Source organism: Danio aesculapii, chromosome 20 (assembly GCF_903798145.1).
Source record: "Danio aesculapii chromosome 20, fDanAes4.1, whole genome shotgun sequence".
Lineage (NCBI taxonomy): Eukaryota > Metazoa > Chordata > Actinopteri > Cypriniformes > Danionidae > Danio > Danio aesculapii.
In genome coordinates, this window is record NC_079454.1 from 36,000,355 (window position 1) to 36,018,120 (window position 17,766).

The following is a 17,766-nucleotide window of genomic DNA, read 5'->3' on the forward strand; positions in this document are numbered from 1 at the left end:
ATGGAAGAGTGGAGAACATGAGACTGTTTCCTGTGACGCTCCAGAGACAGACGAGTCTTCGCTGAGGCCAGCTTCCAGCCTCCGCCACTGAGACTGCAGCTCTGCACAAGACGTTTGGCCAGCGGAGAAATTAAAATGGTCATGCCCAACTGAGCCTGGTTTCTCTCAAGGTTTTTTTTCTTCACTTCCGCCTTTAGTGAAGTTTTTTTTCCCTCTCCGCTGTCGCCACTGGCTTGCATGGTTCAGGATCTGTAGAGCTGCGCATCGTTGGATTTGCTCTTCAGTATTTGGACTCTCAGTAGTGATTATTAAACCACACTGAACTGAGCTAAACTGAACTGAACTTAAACACTACAAACTTAACTACACTGTTCCTATTTACTGTGACCTTTTATGTGAAGCTGCTTTGACACAATCTACATTGTATAAGCGCTATACAAATAAAGGTGAATTGAATTGAATTGAATTGAATACTCATTAGATACTAGTAATAGATACTAGAGCTTATTCATTAGATTCATAGTATTCATTTATACTAGTTCTTATTAAATAGATACTGGTACCAATTCATTAGATTCTAGTAACTATTAAATAGATACTAATAGTTATTCATTAGTACTAGTATTTATTTATTAGACACTATATATTTTAAAACTATTACTAGTATTCTTATTCAACTAGTCAGTTCTGCTCTGTCTTATGCATTGACTACTGTAACGCTCTTTTCATTGGTCTGCCAGCCTCATCTCAAGATTACAATATATTCAAAACTCTGTGGCTAGAATACTCACTCATACCAAATGTTCTGCTCATATAACCCCAATCTTGTATGACCTCCATTGGCTTAAATTCAAAATTCTCCTCCTTGCATTTAGATCCTTCAATGGCCTAACTCCCTCTTATCTTTTCTACATGCTTGTCCCCTACACCCCTACTCTCTCATTACGTTCCTCTGACTCTGGCCTTCCTGCTGTCCCTCGGTACCGCCTCTCTTCAATGGGTGGGGGGGGCAGATCATTTAATGTTATTGCACCCAAACTCCGGAACTCTCTACCACGCTCACTCCGTTCTGTTAAAAACATCTCAGTATTCAAATCTCTACTTAAAACTCACTTATTTACTGAATTCTTCATTTCAGATCTGACAAACTGACCACTTAATTTGATCCACCTACACTCTTCTTATGTGTCTCACAGGTCTTGTTTTGTATTTCCAGTTTGTTATATTTGACTTCCTGTATGTCTGTATTCCTAATTTTGTCTCTACCTATGTCTGCTTGTACTATCTCTTTTTGTTACATTCTTTGTAAAGTGTCCTTGAGCTCTGGAAAGGGGCTATATAAATAAAATGTATTATTATTATAACTAGTCCAAAACGGAAAAGTAGAGTTCAGTTAATCATTTTACTAATAACATTTCAAACAAGTACTAGTATGTAATAAATGTGTACTAGTATCTTTTAAATAAGATGTAGTATCTATTTCATTAGTACATGTATCTATTAAATAAGTAGTATCGATTTAATAAACACTATATCTATTAAATAGATACTAGTATCCATTAAATAAGTACTACCTAATGAATAAGTACTAATATCTAATACATAAGTACTTGTTATCTATTAATTAGGTACTAGTATCTAATTAATAAGCACTAGTAACTAATGATTAACCACTAGTACATAAAAACATATTCCGTAACAACAGAATAGCTACTAGTCACTATTAAAATAAGTACTAGTATCTAATAAATAAGAGGTTTATTTAATAAGAACTAATATAGAAATGAATAAGTACTAGTATCTAATACATAAGTACTAGTATTTATTTAATAGGTAGTATCTAATGAATGAGTGCTAGTATCTAATAAAAAGAACTAGTGTCTAAGCACTAGTATATTTTTAAAAAGCACTAGTATCTAAAGAATAGGCACTAGTACCTAATGAATAAGCACTAGTATTTAATGAATAAGTAGTACTTAATGGAAAAGATACGAGTATCTAAAAAATAAGCACTAGTAGTATGAAAATAAATATTAGTACGGGTTATAGATTAAATGTCAAAACGGCTTGCCATTGTCACATCCATAACAAAGCTTTTTCCTCATAATTGTAAAATATAATATAATCAATCATGTTTGTTCTACAGTGAGCCAAATCCCATTGATTAGCATTATTATTTTGGGTTGTGCAGTTTAATTCACAGAATATGTTTCATACTGCAAACTCGCATACATCTTTGGTCACATCCATAACGCATGCTTATTTTCCTCATTTAAAATATAAAATGTGTTTACAGATTAATATTTTTCCGATCCAATGACTGTGTGGTTTGTAGTTTTGGAAAGTAAACAAATGTTTCAATTTATTTTCGGCGTATACTTTCTTTAATAAAAAGCCATCACAAAATGTCAACAGGTGAATGAAAGTGTTTCGGCCTGCAGCATCTTGCCTTAAAATGACGTACACTCTCTTGAGATGAAGAAATTAATAAATAAATCAATTAATCAAATTAATTAAAAATTAATAGCTGTTTAATTTTACATGAAGCTCATTGGGGCCACCATGTTGAAATCACGTGACCAGCCAAATAGTATTTGCTTTGTCTTGGTGACCCCATTATTGTACATGTGGACACACAGAATAAATTATTAATGGTTGTATATGAAGAGCACTTCATTTGAAGAGGACTTTTTCTTTACCATAAAAAATGTATTTTGATACTATGAAAACAAGTAAGAAAAGTTTAGCATTAAGTTTAGTTTGAAGTCAGATATTAATCAATAAGTAATTCATTATCTTATTCAGTATAGCTGCATTAAAGGGATGAAAAGAGACAGGAAAAGATCAGAAACAAAATTACATTTATGATTTCTATTAATAATTGAATAGCAAAGTGAATAAGTACCATATCTAGAAATACTTTTGAGATTTATTTGATTGTGGGTATTTGATTCAATCATGGTTATGTACATGTAAGTTAAGCACGATAATTGTGTAGTATAAATAGGAAACTGAAAGAAGAAAAGGAAAATACTGGTGTAATAAAGACGGATATATATGTCTTATTTCTGTATATATTATATTATATTATATTATATTATATTATATTATATTATATTATATTATATTATATTATATTATTCATTTTCCTTCGACTTAGTCCCTTTATTCATCAGCCACAGTGGAATGAACCGCCAACTTATCCAGCATATGTTTTACACGTTTTACACTGCAAACTAGTACTGGGAAACATCCACACTCATTTACACACTACGACCAATTCAGTTTAATCAATTCACCTATACCGCATGTCTTTGGACTGTGGGGGAAACCAGAGGAGAAAACCCACGTGAACTATATTATATTATATTATATTATATTATATTATATTATATTATATTATATTATATTATATTATATTATATTATATTATATTATATTATATTATATTATTTTATTATATTTTAATATTTTAATATATTATATTATATTATATTACAATATATTATATTATATTATATTACAATATATTATATTATATTATATTATATTATATTATATTATATTATATTATATTATTATATTGTATTATATTATATTATATTATATTATATTATATTATATTATATTATATTATATTTTAATATATTATATTATATTATATTACAATATATTATATTATATTATATTATATTATATTATATTATATTATATTATATTATATTATTTTATTATATTATATTATATTATATTATATTTTAATATATTATATTATATTATATTACAATATATTATATTATATTATATTATATTTACAGCATTAAACAAAATCATACTGTCATACTAATCATTTAATGCCACACATAAATAGAGTGTTTAATAGTCATTTAATCACCCATACATTGTTTGATGTTTCTTTACTACTTAACAACCAAAATGTAGAGCGTTCAGCCATACCTTCCCCATCCCAGAAGTCTCCTTGCCTTTCCCAGTGGTTTGAAAGATGCTGGCCGGTGCTGGAGGAGGAGATTTCTGCAGGACACCACTGAAGTTTGTCAGATGTGGAGAAGCGCCGCTTTCTGAGAACGCCCTTCCTCTCCTCACCATCCCATTCAGCTTCTGTGCAGCCCTGTGAATGTTCAGTTATTGGTCAGAGTTTAGCTTAAACCATGATCCTTCTAGTTGATTTTTAATAAGATTTTTTCAGAAGCGGTTACTTGACAAAGAAGGACAAGGCGGCGGAGGTTCCAGCAGGGAGCAGAGAGGACATGCTGGATGAACGGGATGGCCGTGACGGGCTGTAGTTGCACAGAGCTGTAGAGGTCATGTTGTCCTTCTCACACACCTTTCCTGAATGTGAAGGACTCTGGGAGGACTGAGAGAGATTTATCTTCACTGAGACTGTGGATTAGTAATTACCAAAAAATGTAAATATGCTGAAACGTCATACATATTCAGGTCATCCACTAAAAAAAATACAACCCAGGCTCATATGAAAACGTACCCCTATTTATATTTCTGGAGAGCGCCAAATATGTCCCAGGAGGTACTTTTTTTGCAGTTTTTGTTTTCACGAATCCACCGGAGGCGGCTGTCTATGCTTTTTGAGATCTTAAATTTCTCTCGGGAGTGCCATTTGCGCCTGCTGGTCTCACATGAATGCACCAGAGGCTGCTGTTGACTGACTGTTTGACTGACTGACCAAATGACTGACTGACTGACCGATCAACTGACCCACCCTCCCCCTTCCCTAAACCCAACCAACAAATTTTAAAAGCTATCCAGAAAAAAAAGCCCTCGCCTGATTTTACCACATTCTCACCCTGTTTTTTACTCGTTTATTTTATTTTTAGGATTCTGTTTTTGTCTTGCGTGCTTTCTGGAACTGTTCTTCACCAGACTCGTACCCTGTCGTTATGGTCATCTCCTCTCTGAGCTAACTGGACAAACTGGTAACAGTAGGAAAGCAGTCCATACGGACATAAGCGGTCAGCTGGTAAGCGCGAAAAGGAACATCATCATACTGCCCTGTATCATTCATTGTAAAAACTAATACAGCCATACATATTTCTGGCTACATAATTTGTGATCTCTAGAAAGATATTGGCAGGGCCGGAGCAAGCTGAACTGCTGCTCTAGGCAAAGGACTATCACGCCGCCCTCAACCCGAAAGTGAAAAAGAAAGAGAAGTAAGGACTGGAAGGGGGGGGGGGGGGGGGGTGTAAAAGTGAGGACCGGGAGGGTTTGTCACAGATAAAAGTGAGGACCGGGAGGGTTGGTTGCGGATAAAAGTGAGGACCGGGGTGGGGGTTGGGGTGTGTTGCGTGTTTGCCGCCCTCACTATTATAGCTGTGCCTAGGTTGCCTCTATGAACGTGCCGGCCCTGCAGATAGGGCTATGTTTTCAGAACAAGCCTATGTTGCAAAAATAATATATTTAAGTTTAAATTTGTAAAAACTTAATGAGTTAACTTATTTCCTTCATGTTGTCCCAACACAAATCGATTGTGTGAAACATAGCATTTTTTACAGCGCATGAACTCATTTTAAAAACTTGGTATTACACCACTTGCTCACATTACAATAATCAGTTAAAGGGATAGTTCACCATTTTACATTCTGAAGATTTTTGCTGTGTTCAAACTGCTTATTTAAAATGAGCTAAAACAACACAATTCTTGAGATTTTTGGAGGGACAACTTAATTGTTTTATGTTCAATCCACTTTCAATTGTTCAGTTAACTTAACAGATTTATGTTGGTACAATATGAATAAACTGTGCGGAACCCTGCCTGTTTTTTACAGTGTACTGGCATACAGTAGGATGAAAAATACTCTGGAAGTTAATGGCTGTTTTTTCTCCCAACATTCTTCAGTGTATCTTCTTTTGTGTTCAACAGAACAAAGAAAGTCAAACAGGTTTGGAACAAGGGGTGAGTATAAAGGATGACAGGATTTTATTTTTAGGTGAACTACACTTTACGATACCCATTATCATAAATAATGTGTTTTGAGTTGATTAGCAGCATGTTTGTATGGAAGAAATCCATCAAGGCATTTGGTAACACTTTATTTTGATGGTCCATTTGAGTATTGGTAGACTGTCTACTTAATATCTGTTGATATGCTCCTTCAACAGACATTTAACTGATTATAAGTAACCTTGCAAGTACATGTCAACTTACACTAACCATAAACCTAACCCCAACCTCACAGTCTACTTATAATCTAATGAGAATTAGTTTGCATGTTGATGCAATATAATTTAAATTCAACAAACGGACCATCAAAATAAAGTGTGACCAGGCATTTTACCTTATAGCTATTATTCACAACAAAAAAACTCTTCCATCATTAAAATAAATTGCTCATCTAACGTCAAAATCCACCAGGATATTTTTTAAAACTAATGTGGATTATTTGTTCTTGTAAATGGCGGATGACGAGAGCGGATGCCCTTCCAGCTGCAACCCAGTATTGTGAAACATCCATACACACTCATTCACACACATACACTAGCTAGGGCCAATTTAGCTTATTCAGTTCACCTATACCACATGTCTTTGGACTGTGGGGAAAAAAAACGGAACATAGGGATAACGTGCAAATTCCACACAGAAATGCCAACTGACCCAGCCGGTACTCGAACCAGTGACCTTCTTGCTGTGAGGCGACAGTGCTAACCACTGACCCACCGCATCACCCTCTTTTGTTTCTTATTATTTGTAATTAGAATTTTCATATTTCTGTATTACTGTCTGTGTCACAGCCCTTTGTTCAGAGTCATACTACTCTGAAAGAACAGATTAAGGGTCAGGAGTCCTTTCAGAGGTTTTATTAACATACTTACAGGGGAAACCTCAAAAGTTTGGAATAGTGTGCTGTGTACTTTCTTGGAAGAAAACACAGAAAAACAACTAAGGTGTTTCTGAAGGAGTTCAGAATAAAATAACTAAAGCTGAAATTAACTTTGTGTTTTGTTTTGTTTTCTTATACGCAAGTCAATGGTTACAGATTTCCAGCTTTATTAAAATGATCTGCTTTAGTTTTAAACAGAATAAAGAAATTCATAAAAAATTGGAACCACTTGAGGGAGTGTGAGAAAATTGTCCTTTCCTGGTGAACTATCCTTAATTGCTGGACTGTAGCTGAGTGGCCAACTATTAAACTGATGTGATGTTTTTATCATCTGTTTACACTTATTTTTTGCACACATTTTTCTATATTAATAGATGGTTCACCCACTATTTACTCGTCTTCAGTTGGTTCCAAACCTTTTTTTTTAACCTAAAAGAAAATATTTTGAAGAATGCTGTAAACCAGTAACCATTGACTTCCAATGTATTGGTTTGTCCTATATGGAACTCATAGGTTACTAGTTTCCAGCTTTCCAGAAAAAAGTGAATTGTGTATATATTTAGATTTTTAGCTTTCAATTTTCAGTCCCTTTAAGAAGCAAATCTTCATCTTGGATAACATATTAGTACTTTTTCTTTTCTTTTTTCCGGCTAATTCACTCTATTAGCAGTACTCCATTAGTGTTTTCTGTTCTGACTGAATGTCTTTCTGATGTAAACCTGACGTCTGGGTGAACTCTACACCATGAACATGACTGTGTGTAATGCACTGCAGTCAGTCAGACACTATTATTAGGGAATGTCACTACAAGCTGAGTCAGATGTGCAGATGAAGTCATGAAGCTCTTTATAAGTGTCTCAGCAAACAGGCAGTGAGTGCCTAAGGGCCTGCAAGTCATCCTTCAGTCCAAAACCTAACCTCTTCAGACTGCTTTTTTCTGCCTCTGCTCGAGTAAACCATGGCTTGCCTGCAGTCATCCTTATATACAGAGTCACTCTCTGCCGTTATGTCTCATCAATGCTTTAGTCCAGCCATGCGAAATAGGAGCCCCTTCTTTGCCCCCCTCTATTGGCAGACTGTAACGCCAATTAGCGCTGGGATCAACCCTCGGGCAAAGCCAGCAATATTGGCTCGACTGTTATTCTTTTCTCCATCTCTTCCTTCTTTCTTTCTCACTTGTCTGTCCTCCAGAGAGAATCTGAGATTTAATTATGTGCACATCTGATTTCCGCTGTTACGCTTTCTATAAAAGCATGCCTATCAGTGGTCTGCTCACTATTTCAAATAAAATGTATCTCTTCTGCTTTTAATACATGCTTATTTGAGTTTTACTATAAAGGCGTAGTTCACCCACCAATGAAAATTCACTGTTAATTTACTCTCGCTCTCTCTTAGGCCAATATTTTGCCTTTTTTTCCTCCAGCAAAGCATTAAAGGCTTTGTTCACCCAAAAATGAAATGTCTGTTATTAATTATTCACCCATATTTCGTTCCAATCCCCTGAGATCTTTGTTCATCTTTGGTACACAAATTAAGATATTTTAGATGAAATCTGAGAGCTCTCTTGTCCTACATAGACAGCTACGAGACGTTTAGAAAAGGGACTAAAAATGTTCCATGTGACTTCAGTGGTTCAAATGTAATCATACACACTCAAAAATAAAGGTACTGTACAGGTGAACATTAGTACCTTTAGGGTACACTTTTGTACTTTTAATGTACCATGAGGTTCACATTTGTACGTTTTAGGTATTAATATGTACCTTTAAGGACCTGTTAGGAACAAAAATAATAATTAATAATAATTCTTTACATTTATATAGCACTTTTCTGGACACTCCAAGCGCTTTACACAGTTTTGGGGGGAATCTCCTCATTCACCACCAGTGTGCAGCATCCAACTGGATGATGCGACGGCAGCCATATTGCGCCAGATCGCACAACCACACACCAGCTTGATTGGTGAAAAAGAGACAGAGTGGTGAAGCCAATTATGATATAGGGATGGTTAGGAGGCCATGATAGACAGAGGCCAGTGAACAAATTTGGCCAGGATGCCGGGGTTAAACCCGTATTCTTTTTTCGAAGGACATCCTGGGATTTTTAAGTCAGAACCTCGGTTTAACGTCTTATTCAAAACATGGTGCTCATTGAGCACTATAGAGTCCCCTTCACTATACTGGGGCGTTAGGACCCACACACAGCGCAGGTTGAGCACCCCCTGCTGCTCTCACTAACACCATTTCCGGCAGCAACCTAGCTTTCCCATGTAGTCTCCCATCCAAGGACTGTCTGGGTGCAGCCCTACTTAGCTTCAGCGAGTGACCATGTGAGAAATGTAGTCTCACTGGCTAGCCATATTTCTGAGACTGTACGAAGCTCCAAGAACACTTTTCTACACCAAAAAAACTGTAAAAACAATGTTATTTGCCTAGTTTAAGCTTTTAAAAGTTCTTAAAAGAAAACATTTGACACCTAATGTACAATGTGCCTTTTAAAAACCAAATGGTACACATTTTCATTGCCCAAAATACAATTATATCCTTAAAGATACAAAACTGGATATACATTTGTGTCTTTATGTTAAGGTATTTTTAAATGATACTGCCCAATGCAGTGACAAGTGTTTGTTTCTTCTTCGGTACAATATTGTATATAATATGTATAATAATATGTAAAATAGTGTATAATACTTTTTCTCTGCTTTGAGATGTAGTTTTATATTGTTTATAATTATTATTATTATTTATTTATTATTTATTTTATACTTTGTGTTTTTTGCTGTTCTTTTTTTTACACTTTTATTTTTTATTTAATAATTTATTTATTAGATGTTTATTTTTTCCCTTTAAATGTAAAGATAAACATTCCATGATCAAAATACCTAAATTAAATCAAGTAATAATGTTGTAAATAGTGTTCTGTTCCTTGCATACTCTAATTGTTTCCCTTCATAGGCCTGCGAGGAACCATCAGTAATAATTTTGTTTTGCCTTTAGATGTTTTTTTTACTCTCAAAGTTGCCAGTGACTTGCATTTTATGAATCACCAAGGACTAAAACAACTAAAAAGCTTCCTCAGTGATTGATTGAAAAAAAAAAAAAAAAAGAGTCACCAACATTATGGATGCCTTGAAGGTGAGTAAATTACAGCAAATGTTCCTTTTAGTGTGAACTTCCCCTTTAAGCACTGAGTGAATCCACCATGGATGTTTGTGTAATGAAATGGAGCTGGACTAATGGACCCATGTGCCGTCATGCCCTCGCTCGGCATCATCTAAAGATCTGCTATAGTGAGTGCTGATTGAGCTGTCTGTGATATTCACTCTCGGCCTCACTTTCATAATGCATTCTCATTTCATCTGTATTTACGAGCGCACTGTATGAATATTTCACTGCTCATTAAATATTACAGCGATATCGATCAAGCTTCTTGTTTTTTTTCTAATAGGCTTCTCTGTGGTGTGGATAGTATGTGGCTTTAACCATTAACCAGCAGCATTCCTGTATCTGCTTCCTCTGGATTTTATCAAGGTCAGCTCGGGCTGTATATCGTGAAATGACACACATGTGGTGAGCAGACGCAGTTATGTATATTTAATGCATACACTCTTACATTATGCACATGGACGATGCACTAGATATAAAATATGAATTGGAGAAATAGTTTCTCTCTTTATCACAAGTGTTTGGAAAAGGAATACATTTACTAATATTCAGAAGTTTGGGGATGGTAAGAAAATTGTAAAAATATTGTGAAAGAGTAGTGAACAATTGCACTAAAAGGTCAAATTTATATATATATAAAAAAAAAAACAAAAGATTGTCAGACGAAATTAATTTATTTGACTTTTAATCTGAATTTTCAGATAAATAAAGCGATTTATGTTTTATGCTGCAATGCTTTGTCAATAGGTATTCGCTTTTTAAGTCGTGACGTATGAAATACTGCTTCTGGGTCCAAGCCGCTACTCATTTGAACTGAGAAAATATTTGTTTATGACCACTTCTTAGTCAATACACACATTAAAGTGAATTTTATATAAATCATGGTGTTAAAAACAGACACCAAATTTTTTTAAGTACAACAGAACAAACAAACAACACTGTCTCAGAATATTTCACACTTTACATGTAAATATAATATGAATTGCCATACATGTGGTTTCATCTGTTGGAGATACAAAAATAGAAATGTAGTGTGTAGTTATCAAAGTCCTAAAAGGTAGTGTGCCAGTCCGTTTTTAGGGATGCTGGATTTGGATTGAGCATGTTTTAGGTCTAAGGATGCAAGAAAGGGATTCGAATCCCTAAATTAGAATCGGACCTTATAAATTGGAGCCTTGCCAAATGGATGATTGATGGCATATACATTAACCAGATTCGAAAAGGAGGTAAAGGAGAGTTCCAGTTTTTTTAGTATTACCTGCTTGGCCACAGTCCTAGAGTCAGGCCTTGTTGGAGATGTTTTGGAAGGGTGAGAGAGTGTTCTGAAACACCAAAAATAGCAAGCTCTGTTTCTGGAGGGAAATGTTATAGGCCTTGGAATATAAATGAAAAAGGTTTGTCCAAAAATCAAATAAACCAGGCAAAACAAAAATTCTTGAGCTGTGGCGTCCACTGTAATTTTACACTTATTACACATAGGTGAAACAGAAGGAAAAAAAAAAGTGTAATTTATTTTTGGTATTGTGTAGGCGATGATAGAAATTTGAACTGTATTAACTGGTGCCTACTGTTCATTGAACTACTAGATTTGTTTTAATTATTTCTTTCAAGTAAAAAAAGCTATAAAGGCATAACAATATATCCCTTATTAGAAAGATGCAGACAAAATAGTCAATTTAAATGTGGCTAATTGTACATTTTTTACAAATTTTCATACAACTATATTTTTCTAATTCATTATAGTAATTATAGATTTACATTTGATGTGTTTTTGATTTTATTTTAATATTTTATCAAATTTAATTAATGAATAATAAAAAACAGGTATTTTATTAAATTTACATTTATTTGTTTGACACTTAGAATTAGTTTTTATCTTAATAAAATATTTTGTTATTTAGACATATTTTCCCTGATTTACATTATATTCATTAATTTATTATTTAATGTTTTTACATATATATGTTTTTTCAGCATTAATATAAGATCATAAGCTAGTCACAAAAAATGAAAATATTACAAAGTATTTTACAAAGTATTTTTAAGGTAACTAAAGCAAGTTATGTTAACAAATTGAAACTTAATATAAAATAAACTGTTTATATTTTCATATATATATATATATATATATATATATATATATATATATATATATATATATATATATATATATATATATATATATATATATATATATATATATATATATATATATATATATATAAATGCATATATCATTTCTTTCTGTGGTACAAATTAATGTAAAAAGCAGATTTTTCATGCACAAAAAAACCTTTAGTATTTTTATGAATGTTAAAAAACATGCCATATTTTTTCAGGGTTTGTTGATAACAAAAATCTTCAAAAGACCCCAATTCATTTAAAATAAAAATAAGATTATAATTTTGAATGCATTATCTAATGCATAATGATTAGATAAACATTTATTCAAAGTATTCAACAACAACAAAAAACACTGAAACATTTAAAACATAAATTTTCTTTGCTATTTTAAATACAAAATAAAGACAAATGGTTTTTTTTTTCAACCTGGCTGGAGAACCACAAATCTGCCACCAAAAGAACTACAAATCCCATTTTATCTGTTCACACACACCCGTTCCAGATCACTCATGATGACACACACACACATTGCTGAGTCTTGTTTTACTCTGTGTAACATTACAAAGCGTTTTTCCTTGTTTGTCTTGCCATGTTTCTATCCTTGCTTTGTTTAACCATTTTGATTCTTTGCCGCCTAGCCTGACCTTTTGTCTGTATTCTGACCACGAATTTTGGATTACCTTTATGCTTCTGTTTTGACCATTGCCTGTCTGGCTACTCTTATTATTAAAGAACTGCACATGGATTCATTGTCAGCATCCATATGTGACACTTAATATTTAAATATTTAAAATAGTGTCTGAAAATTTACTAATTTGCACAAATCTGTACGTTTTAATCCGTATAAAAATGTAAAAGCTTTAAAAAGAGGCATGCCCCTTAGCCCCATCCCTAAACCCAAATTCCATTGAGGAATGAGTAAATCATAGTAAAACATACAAACGAGAACTAACAAACTAAATTTAGCCACTAAATTAAAAAATGACGAATTGCTTGAGATTGCCTTGTATTTTTCACAACAGCTAATGCAACGTTTCTATAAACTAACCTTAAAGAAGGCTAATAAATTTGGCGCTCATTGTTATTTCATGCTACTTAATGCACAAGCTAATATTACCAATAAAACCTTATCATAAAGTGTTACCATGTTATCAAATAAATAAACAAAACCCAAGACTTACCCTCTGGGATTCTGGATGAATTCCTTTGCATGAGGACAGGGGCCACAGGGCCTCCAAATGCTGACGACCCTTAATCCAGCAATGCGGAGCTGCTTCGCTGGGCCTCTGATGGGGGTCTGAGACGACAGATCGGTGGCTCCAGGTTCTGGGGAGCGTTTGTGAGCCCGGGTCTGGGGTTGTGGACGGGATGTTGGCAGTGGATGGGGGAGTCCATATGGCCCGGTCCTGGGTGAGGATGGTGCGGATGGCCTCCTGCTTCAGCTGGCTATAGTGAGCGGAGCAGACGCTGCATCGGCCCTCCACACTGCCCCAGGACTCCACACTAGCAGGGGCTTTCATGCTCTCATAAAGATGAATGGAAACTTTGGGATCCTGTGGGGAGCATGGAAAGATAGATGTTGCTCATGATAGTTGACTTACTTGGAGAAAAAAAACAACTACTAACAACTAGTAAATGAATATGTATTTGTTTAATTAATGAATAATTGGTAATGTGGTTCTAATAAAGCTTATTTGAATTGTGTCAGGTATTTGTAAATGTAAAAATATTTCATGAAATTTGGAAATATGACAGTAATTGTTAACACTTTAGGTTTGATATTAGTTAATATTAGTTCGATTAAGTAAAATATTGATTTTATTGTTTTATGTTATTGTTAATTCATGGCAGTTCAGGGATATTAAAAATATTCACATATATACAACTCTCATATCATACATTTTTCTAAAATATTATTTGTCAAATATGTACTTTTTATTAAGTTATAAATGTTTAATTCATGATAGTAAATATACATTTACATTTGATGTATTTTTTACTATTTAATTCTTTCATTCATTTTCTTTTTGGCTCAGTCCCTTTATTAATTTGGGGTCGCCACAGTGGAATAAACAGCCTGATCTCACGAGAAAACGTAAGTATTTTACGTTTTGACAGTTTAGTGGCTAATTCGTATGAATTCGTACGAGTTCAGTCGTACGAAATTGTACGATTTTAAAAAGGAGGCGTGGCACCTAACCCCACCCCTAAACCCAACGAATTCGTACAAATTAGCCACTAAATAAAAAAAGTTACGAATTGCCGTGAGATTGTGTTGGAATAAACCCCCTAATTTAATATTTTATCAAATTGAATTAATGAATAATAACAAACAGGTATTTTATTAAATTATTTACATTTGTTTCTTTGATACGAAGAACTTGTTTTTTATCTTAATAAAGAAATATTTTATTTATTTATTTATTTTTTACATGCCAAAATAAGTATGACACTATGAGGAAATGTCTAGATATAAAGAGTTTTTTGTTTTGTTTTTCACGTTATACAAAGCAATCAAAAAACTAAAACAAAACATCCCTTTCCCAGACCAACAGACCTAGGAACAATATAGATCATTTCAATGTGGTCATGTCATTGGCCCATGAACATTTCCTCCTTGTTAAACTATTTTATAACTGTAACAAGAGGCAATTCAATCATAACTTAATATGAAAACAGCTATCATGACATTATTAATCAACATGTTGCTCTTTTTGGCTTTTCGGGAGCGATAGAAATTAAAAAACGTAAAAAAGGAAATACGTTGGGACCATTGTTTTTGTTTACATCCCTCAAAATGGTCTATATAATCAAATGCCCATAGAGAAAATAAGATGAAAGATGAAAACATGACAGGAAAATATGACACTAGTTACTTTTTTCTCATATTGTCATGTTGTGTGCGTCCATTTCCATCACAAAAAGGTTGCCAGACCTTATAAAATGTCAGACCCTTTGATAGTATGCCTTATTTTCTCAAATTTAGGATGAGACATCACTTCTCTGATCCAGTGATTAGGTGTTGGAAGGGTCTTTCCATTTTAACAATATTCATCTTCTAGCCAGAAGAGAGCCAAAGACAAACACTTTAATTTGTCTTAATGCGAGGGGAGCGTTCTCATGGCCTTCTCAAGACCCTAAACAACGCAACTAATGACGATGGCTCTACTACCACTGGATCTATGGGATCTACCACTATGGGATCTATGTCAGCATTGATCTTAGGGTCTCTGACTTTAGACCAGTGCAAACGATGAACAATTTGGAATTGTTTTAAAGCATGTCTGAGGCATATGGATGATGAGAAAATTCTTTGTATTATTCTTTGCCAAATTTCATCTGAGATTGGTTCATATAAATCTGTCTCCCATTTATTTTTAAGTAAGTCTAAGGACTGAATTTTACATGCTAAATCATGTATGTTGAGTAATTCAAATCTTTTATTATTTAGACATATTTTCCATGATTTACATTGTATTTATTAATTTATTATTATTGATTGTTTTTACATTTTATATATATTTTTTGGCAAAAGAAAACCATTAGTAAACACTAAAATTGAAATTAACATAAGATCATAAACTAGTCATAAAAAGTAAAGATATTATTAAGTATTTTTAAGTTAACTAAAGCAGGTTATGTTAACAAAGAAAATTTATAACCAATTGAAACTTAAAATTACCCAAATCTCTCACATTTTAAAACCTAGATTCATCATAAATTCCTTCACCGTAATTGCTTTAAAAAAGAAAAAAAAATGTTCCAGTAACCTATTTCTCTTCACATTCACCAAACACTGAGACAAATGCCACCAGCAGCAAATGCATTTGTGTCTCAGATGATCGCATTATGGTGTCATTTACTTTATTGTTCTCCTCAGTAGGAACTGAGTTTTCATATTCCGCCCATTACGCTCCATATTCTGTAATCAGGGCTAGTCGAGTGTCACATGAATCACAGACCAACTGCAAAGGCTAATCGATTTAAACTCGTTTCAAGGGAAAGGAGTAGAAAAAAAGCATGCGCCTCATATGTAATTGAAATATGAGACAGAATCTGTGCTGATGGGGTGGAAATGCAGCTCACTGACTCAACACCCCCCTATAAAGTGCAGTGCACTGAAATGCGTGCGATTTCTTTCTATTTTAACAAATATACTTACTTTAGTAGAAAGGTTTCCGTCGATTACTTGTTTTAACGCTTCCCCTCTGAAGACGTTGAAATGAGAGATGCACTTTTTGCATAAATGTCCGGTGTCCAAAAACTCTCTTTTCGTCCCAGTGGAGCTGTATTCAGGCTGGTAACCGTTTAACGAGTCTTTGGGCCATTTTGATCGAAGGAGAGAGTTTGTGAGGGGTGTCGGCAGCGAGCCTGCAAACCCTGTCCATGGTGCTGCATGGGAATCATAAGCTGAAGATCCTGCGCCTTCGGGTGCGGGACGCTCCTTCTGCGCGGCGGGACCCCTCAGCACCGGAGCCGTTTTAACATTGGCCATCTGTGAAAATAACACACACATGCTAGCGAGTTATATTATTTTTGGAGGGTTATTATAGTTTGTGATATTTAAACATGTCAATATGAATCATATTTAGTCATGATGCAACATAAATTATGTAGTAAAGACACGTACCGTGAGCCGCTGACCGCCTGTTGTTTCACAGTATCCCGTTTGATTCCTCATATTCTCAACGTACAGATGCTTAATATATTCATCTGAGTGCGTCCTTTACAAGTTTCCATTCGTTGTTTCACGACAAAAAATCCGATTCACCTGGTTTTAAAAGATGAGATGTTCTTCTCACATGAAGGGATTTCTCTTTTTGCTCTTTAAAGACTTGGCGATACAGTTGAGCAGAAGTGAAATTAGATTTCCGTTTTTACGCAGATGTAAAAAGTCCTTGAATTAAACCTCCATGCGAGGTGTTCGTTTAATTAGCGTTGTTTTGAAACTCGTTAAGTTTCCTTAAGAAAACTCTGTATGCAAAGATCGTATTGTTAAAGAAGCTTTTTTATATTCATCCTTCGGTTGTTGTTGCATTATGTCTTCATCTTTTTTGTTCTCCGTTACAGTACCACCCACTTGTCATTGCTCTAAGGAATAGAGATCACGGGCTGTTGTGGTTACGGTTTAGTGAGATTGATCATGAGATAGCGCCACCCATCGGTTAACATTTACATCTGCAACAGGCTGCGTGTGCATGGTTCGGGAGATTCACAGTTTAATGCAAAATTCGGAGATTAATGCATTTTAGTGAAAGAGAAAGGAAATGTCAAATTTAATTTCATTTGACATTTAACTTTTTTGTTGTTGCATTCACTGTAAAACCCAAAAAGGTTAAGGTAACTCAAACCATTTGATGAAACCGATTGCAACAAACCATTTAAGTTCAAAAACTAATAAGAGTACTGTGAACTTAATCCATTTGAGTAAATGAAGCAATTTGAGCACAGTAAAACCCAATAAATGAAGTGAACTCAAACCAGCCGAGTACCCAATAAGTTAAGGCAACTCAAACATTTTAGGAAACCGATTTCTACAAATCATTTGAGTACTGTGAACTTTCTCCATTTAAGTTGAAGTAATGAGGTATTTAATTAGAGTTCAAAACTCTTTTTAA

The 17,766-nt window shown here is 34.1% G+C and overlaps 1 protein-coding gene across 1 annotated transcript in view; it reads right to left on the reverse strand.

The window, feature by feature from the left end:
- The window catches only part of kif26bb (kinesin family member 26Bb), a 34,926-nt gene extending 18,097 nt beyond the window's left edge, over nt 1–16,829 (reverse strand). The window contains exons 1-5 of the mRNA XM_056480606.1: nt 16,779–16,829; nt 16,311–16,643; nt 13,330–13,701; nt 4,218–4,375; nt 3,958–4,129 (exon numbers count right to left, since the gene is read on the reverse strand). Coding sequence (XP_056336581.1) covers nt 3,958–4,129; nt 4,218–4,375; nt 13,330–13,701; nt 16,311–16,643; nt 16,779–16,829 — 1,086 coding nt within the window. The remainder of the gene's footprint in view (nt 1–3,957; nt 4,130–4,217; nt 4,376–13,329; nt 13,702–16,310; nt 16,644–16,778) is intronic.
- Nucleotides 16,830–17,766: the final 937 nt, after the last annotated feature.